General features: G+C 44.1%; 1 protein-coding gene across 1 annotated transcript in view; it reads left to right on the top strand.

Annotated features, from left to right (window-relative positions):
• Positions 1–1,071: 1,071 nt before the first annotated feature.
• LOC143297118 (epithelial sodium channel subunit gamma-like) overlaps positions 1,072–7,500 on the top strand; it is a 16,533-nt gene continuing 10,104 nt past the window's right edge. The window contains exons 1-3 of the mRNA XM_076609292.1: positions 1,072–1,494; positions 3,113–3,341; positions 4,585–4,728. Coding sequence (XP_076465407.1) covers positions 1,072–1,494; positions 3,113–3,341; positions 4,585–4,728 — 796 coding nt within the window. The remainder of the gene's footprint in view (positions 1,495–3,112; positions 3,342–4,584; positions 4,729–7,500) is intronic.

Here is a 7,500-nt window from a genome sequence, read left to right as displayed (position 1 = left end):
CCCACACACACACACATACATACACAAACACACTCACACTCACACACAAGACACGTCTAATATCACTTGAAGTGAAAAGACGTTAATTGAAGAAAGAAATCAAACCGCCCCCCCCCCCCCCCCCCCCCCCCCCCCCACACACACACGGGCGCGCGCGCTCTCGTGCACATTTAATGGCTGATGGCCAAATTTGGCAGTGTACACACCCTGGACAGCAAACGTGACAGCCAGTTAAGTCAGAATATCAATGCACACGTAAGCCGTGCCATGGGAACCAGTTTGTCGTAAGCATGCCGAAAAGTACACGAACAATGTCCCTACTGCTTTCTGTCTCCTTCTCTGTCTTTCTCTGCCCTCCCCACCCCCCCCCTCTCACTCTCTCACTTTCGACCGGATTTTGTGTGTTTACATTGCGTGGGTACGTGTGTGTCTGCACTCGTGGAGGGACGTCGCAATTTATTTGGATAATTGATTTCCCGGACTATAATTATAATAATAACTGCCCAGAGTTGGTAAATTTATATTACGTCCTAAGGCTGGGAACTGAACAGATACAGTACATAGCCTCGATGGTATCCAATAAGGAGTCAGGCAGGAGTGAGGAGAGGCAGGTGAAAGGAGTTCAGGCGGTGGAGGTACTTCTTTGAACAGTTGTACACGATAACTTGAGGTGGGTAGAGAAACGTCGTCATCATTGTATCTCTTTGACACCGTTGCCTACATGGTCAGTCCCATCGTCAACCGAGTAATATTTATTACCTTGTTGCCCGTCTCTTTCATGTTTTCATCTACATTTGGCGTTTTGTTGTTGCTGTTTTGAATTATCACCGTTTAAACTGTTATGGGAGTGCTTTTCGAGAGTTAGATAACATCGCTTCAGAATGTACTTTTGAAGTAAGTACTGGGTGACTTTCATAAATAAAACTTCTTCCAAAACTAAAGCCAGGACTTGCCGTCTTGCACACAGAACGTACGTGACGAGCTCAGTCCACTTCAACCCACGCCTGAACGTTCACAAAGCTGGCGAAGCTACTCCGAAGAAGGTCTTACCCGAAGACGACCGACTCTAACATGCCTGCTGCTAAAAGCAAACGAAAAGATTGCGTGGAAGACCCCATGTCCCCCTTCCAACCATCCCAACCCTCGACGCGCACCTCCAACACAAAAACCCGACCTCCCAAAACGGATCTGGAGTTTCTCCAGAAGGTCACCGCTCCGACTTCCGGTGCCCTCGTGTGGGACCAATCAGACAAGGCTTCAGAGACCATGGGGCTGAAGACGGTGTCTTCCTCGAACGAGAAAGCCCGGAGAGCCTTGCAGGCCTTCAGGGAGGCGCAGTCGAGAAGGCATTCGCGGGTGAAGCAGGAGTTTTCCCAGTTCTGCACGGAGACGAGCTTCACGCCCTTGGTGCTGATCTACAAGTCTTCGTCCTGGCTACGTCGTATCGGCTGGATCTTGCTGTTCCTGACCATGATTGCCTGGCTGAGCGTGCAGGTGAGGCATTTGTGTGTGGGGCTTTGGTTGGTTGGTTATTTTGTTTGTCATTTCTTGCCTTTGATATTATTTATTTATTTATTTATCTATTTATTTATCATTCTTTGCTTTTGTTAATTATTTGTTTTATTTATCAATTCTTGCCTTTGCTGCTGCTGTCATTTTTTATCACTCAATACAACCTTTGGTGATTTATCTGTTTATTCTTGCTTTATACCTTCATTGTCATATCCACTTTAATCCTGCTTTTTTTGTTGTTGTTGTTGCTTCTGCCTCCGCTGTCATTTCCACTTGCCGCAGTCCCCGAAGAAGGAGATAATTATGGTCAGAAACGTTGACACTTCTTGTCGGACAAGAAGTGAGTGAGTCTAATTTCACAACCCACAATTGTTGCTTTTTAGAGACTTTCTTTCTAATTGTCGGTTTTATAGAGACAGCATTGTTTTGTTTTATTGCCGTTCCTTAGTCTTTTTTTTTTCCTCTCTAATGAATTTGGTCGTTTATTCACAGCATACAATGTTCACGAGAGATGGGAAAAAAAGAAGAAAGAAAACAAAAACATAAACAAACAACAACAACAACAAAACACGAAAGTTAACGCTCTCTCTGTCTCTCTATCTCTTTCTCTCAATCTATCGCGCGCCTCTGTGTGTGTATGTATGTGTGTGTGTGTGTGTGTGTGTGTGTGTGTTGTCAATGTAAGTCCGTTACCTTTTTCCCTGTACAGCCACTGCTCTTTCTCTTCCCCCCTCTCTCTCTCACACATCTCTCTCCCCCCCATCCCCCATCTCGTTACATTCACCCTCTCCCATTTTTTTTCCGCATCCCACAATCTACACAGTACCCCCTACTCCACACCCACCCCCTCCAACCTGATTTAAAACAAAGTCATTGAGGAATCCTTTCCGTCACCCTCCCCCCTCCCATTCTCCCTCCCCCCCACCCCCCCAACACAGATTTATTGTTATTGTTGAAACTTGAGTGCAGTGATGTAAGCGGTACTGGAAGATTGTGGTGTGGAAAGGTTCATCATCATCATCGTCATTATTATTATTATAATCATGATGATGATGATGATGATTAGCAGTAGTACTAGTAGTAATAGCAGCAGCAGCAGTAGTAATAGTGTCATCATTATGATCATATTCATCATTACTGTTATTATTATTATTATTTGTTGTTGTTGTTATCGTTGTCATTATTATCATTATTGTTATCATTATTAATATTGTTGTTGTTGCTGTTGCTGTTCTCATCATCGTCATTATTATTCTTGCTATCAATATTATTATTCATTAGTTTCGCTGTTCTCATAACATTATTGATTACATTCATTATTATTATTGATAGTATTATTAGTGTCATGATAAAGATTACCATTCCTGTTATTGCTATTGTTATCATTATTATTATTGTCGTTGTTGTTGTTGTTGCTGTTGTCATAATTATTATTGTTACCATTACAATTATCATCATCGTCATCAGTACACTGCATTATTATTATCATTATTATTGTTGTTGTTGTTGTCACAATCACAATCGTTATCGTCATCATCTCATCACCCCCTCCCCCCCCCCCACCCCCCACCCCCTACTCTTTTCTCACCCTGGCTCCCAGTGCTACTGGCTCCTGGACAAGTACTTCTCCTACCCCCTGGAGGTCAAGCTGGACCTCCAGGCCGCCAAGGTGCTGGACTTTCCCAGCGTGACCATCTGTAACCTGAACCCCCTGAAGAAAAGCGCTGCCCGGGACAACCCGGCCTTTGGGCCCATCGTGCACTACGCTGACCAGATAGACGATGACGACATGCTCTACCACTACATCTATGAGAACTTGGATTCGTGGTGTAAGCTGGAGTTGTTGTTTTGTTGTTGTTATTTATTTATTTATTTATTTATTATTATTATTATTATTTTATCATTATTTTCATTACTACTACCTTTTTATATCATAATTATTATTTATTTATTTATGTAAGCTTAGCTATAATTTATTCACCTTTTTTTTTTCTCAAGGCCTGACTAAGCGCGTTGGGTTACGCTGCTGGTCAGGGACGGGCGCAATAGCCGAGTGGTTAAAGCGTTGGACTGTCAATCTGAGGGTCCCGGGTTCGAATCACGGTGACGGCGCCTGGTGGGTAAAGGGTGGAGATTTTTACGGTCTCCCAGGTCAACATATGTGCAGACCTGCTTGTGCCTGAACCCTCTTCGTGTGTATATGCAAGCAGAAGATCAAATACGCACGTTAAAGATCCTGTAATCCATGTCAGCGTTCGGTGGGTTATGGAAACAAGAACATACCCAGCATGCTCACCCCCGAAAACGGAGTATGGCTGCCTACATGGCGGGGTAAAAACGGTCATACACGTAAAAGCCCACTCGTGTGCATACGAGTGAACGCAAAAGAAAAAAGAAAAGAAAAGCTGCTGGTCAGGCATCTGCTTGGCAGATGTGGTGTAGCGTATATGGATTTGTCCGAACGCAGTGACGCTTCCTTGAGCTACTGAAACTGAAACTGTTGTTGTTGTTGCTTTTGTCTTTGGCGTGTCGTTGTTGCTGGTGGTGGTGGTGGTTTTGTTGTTGTTCTTCTTGTTCTTCTTCTTGTTCTTGTTCTTGTTCTTCTTCTCTTCCTCCTCTTCCTTCTTCTTCTCCCCTTCTCCTTCCTTTTACTTCTTCTTCTCCTTCTTCTCCTCCTACTTCTTCTTCTTCTGACATTGTTGTCTTTGTTGCTATTGTTGATGGTGGTGGTGATTTTCTTCTTCTGCTGCTGTTGCTTCTTCTTTCCTTCTTTTTTTTTCTTTCTTTCTTTCTTTCTTGCTTCTTCTTTTTGATTGTGGAATTTATATTGATGTTCAATTTATACCAATATTAGAGCTATGTCAGACATTATTGTCGTTGTCGTGGTCATCAAAGGCACAGTCAAGAGTCATAATTTATTCAGATGCTGACTGCACATTCATTAAAGCCACGAGTGTCCGTGGTGCACAGCACGCCTCATGAACGTGCTTCACCTTACGTGTCCTGTCACAGGAAAGGTGAAGGCCATTGTCCGGGAGAGTTGTTGACGAGCCTGTGTGTAACTGTGTACAGTGGAGTGGATAGGGGGGTGCGGAGGGGCGTGGAGGGGGGAGAGGGGTGCTACGTATGAGTGGCGTGAGAGTGATGCCAGTGGAGGAAGGGATGTCAGGAGGTCATGGAGACAGGTGTTACGTGGAACTTTCCGCACGCCCACTGGTAAAAAACTGGCGAATGACCTGTGTTTCCGGTTGATCAGACCTCAGTCACATTGATCAAGGGATCGGGCCGGTTACCTTGGGATGCATTTGTGTTGTCAATATATGGTCATTGTCAACCGTAAAACGACAACAATGGTACAGTGATTTCAGATTTGTCTGGTAGCTCAGAGCCATGCTAACTGTTTTGCTATCTTGCGGAAAATAGGGGGTGAGGGAGAGGGAGAGTGGTGGGGCTGACCAGTCTGATATGCGTGTGTCTGTGAGTGAGGAATTGTGAGAGTCGGTTGTCAGCCTGACAGGTGTAGATAAAAAGTGTGTGTGTGTGTGTGTGTGTGTTTGATTTTCTTTTATAGTGTACTACAATAAGTACGCTTAAGGTTGTTTCAAATCAGGCGATCCATCTATTTCGACACGGCTAATCCACGAATAGTCAGTTTGAATCATGCAAAGTGCTGCATGTATGATAACTGAGTTTGTATAATCTGAAAAAGTGCCACAGTTATGATTTTGTACTTGTATTTGTATTTCTTTTTTTATCACAACAGATTTTTTTTTGTGAAATTCGGGGTGTTCTCTGCAAGGGAACCTCGGTTTATCGTCTCACCCGAATGACTAGCGTCCAGACCACCACTCAAGGTCTAGTGGAGGGGAAGAAAATATCGGCGGCTGAGCCGTGATTCGAACCAGCGCACTCAGATTCTCTCGCTTCCTAGGCAGACGCGTTACCTCAAGGCCATCACACCACACACTGTCTTGTGCTTATTAATCAGATTACTTGCCGTTTATATTCCGAATTTTGACGTCTTTCCCCCAAGAGTGATTGATGCAGGTTTTGCACATTGTTTGACGCTTTTTAACTCTCTCCATACGAACGGCGAAAGAGACGACGTTAACAGCGTTTCATCCCAATTACCATCATCAAAATATTGCAAGCGGAACGCTCTTATAATGAAGAAGTGAATGTTGACAAAGAATACCACAGTTCTGACGACGGAAGCTAAAGGTTGGGTCATTCAGACACCCACTGGACATCCGAGGCGTCTCTGTAGAGGAGAAGAGAGGACTGGCCGTACTGAGTGAGTTAAATGCAGATCGACGTGTGTTTTTCTCAGAATGTTTGAGACTCTTTTTTTCTAGATTGTTTGACATTGTTTTGTTGTTATTTTTCAGACTGACGCCTTTGTTTCAGATTAGTTGACCCTCTATTGCCTGTTTATTTGATGTCTTTTTTTTCATATTGTTTGACGTCTTTTTTCAGATTCTACCTCATCTTCGACAGCTACGGGCGGTACCGGAATAAGCGGTAATAAATGTTTAACATTTTTGGATAACGTCTGAATACATGTATACATAATTATGATTATTATACAACTCAGACGGTGTAAATTATTGATTTTGGGTAAATGTTGGTACTTTTGTCACTCTTCTGTGTATTACAACAACTGTGACGACTGCAACGTTTAGGGACAGTGTGAACACATTTTTGAAAAGACTTCCATATTAAGAGTTTGTGTGATGAGGACTGTAAAACCATTTCCAGAAGTTGCTTACGACAGTTTGTTGGTCGAAAGACTTCTAGTTTTATTGGATTAAAATGTGATGACGGATGGACTCTTTGCAATAAGTTGTCTCACGATAGTTTGTAGAGGACTAGCTGAAGTGGATAGATTGTAGCTAAGATACATCTTGATTTCACAGTCGTATTGATAATGTTTTATATTAACAAAGTGTTTTTGTAAAGCACCTAGAGCAGATTTCTGGATAGTGTGCTATATAAGTATCCATTATTATTATTATATATTATTGATGGGATACACACACACACACACACACACACACACACACACACACACACACACACACACACACACACACACACACACACACACACACACGCGAAATAATTCATCATTTTATGTCGTCGCTTCTTATCTTCATTGCATCTCATCCTCTTTGTTTTATGTCGTCAGTTTTGTCTTCATTTCTTCAGTGCTCCTCCTCCTCCACTTCCTTTCATCCTGTTTGGTTGTTGTCGTCGCTATTATCTCCATTGCTCCTCCTCCTCTTCCTACTCCTCCTTTTCGATCTCCTCCTCCTCCTCCTCGACCTGCTCCCCTTCCTTGCTCTTTTCCTCCTTCTTCTTATATCTCCCTGTATTATTCTTCTGATGCTCGCCCTTCATCGACACCTCCTCCATCATCACCCACCCCGCTTTTCCATCTCTTCCTCCCACAAGATTTTGCTGTCGTCGTTGCTGTGTCATCGTCAGTGACAGTCTCTCTTCGCTCCCTCAGGAGGAGGTAGCAGCACAACTCCGGTGGTACCCTCACCCCCAGTGGGGACAACGGCAGCAGCACCACCAGCACCACTACCAACAACTACAACTACCCCAACTACAACGACGACGACAACAACCACAGGGTCGGGAACGCAAGGAAACGCCACCTCTGGTGGTGGGGCGCCTTCACCTCCTTCAGGATCTAGTGAGTGCGCGCGCGCACACACACACACACACACACACACACACACACACACACACACACACACACGCACGCACGCACGCACGCACACAAACAGACGCGTGCACGTGCACGTTTAATGCACCGCACCCGTACAGACGCACGTGTTCGTGCTCACACACTCATTCGCGAGGGCGCAAAGACACACTAACACGCGCACGCACACACGCACGCACGCTTGCTCAAACGCACACACACACACACACACACACACACACACACACACATATATATATATATCTATATATATA

The sequence above is a fragment of the Babylonia areolata genome, chromosome 22 (assembly GCF_041734735.1).
Source record: "Babylonia areolata isolate BAREFJ2019XMU chromosome 22, ASM4173473v1, whole genome shotgun sequence".
Classification (NCBI taxonomy): domain Eukaryota; kingdom Metazoa; phylum Mollusca; class Gastropoda; order Neogastropoda; family Buccinidae; genus Babylonia; species Babylonia areolata.
Note: the sequence above shows the minus strand (reverse complement) of the source record. Positions and strands in the feature narration are given on the sequence as shown.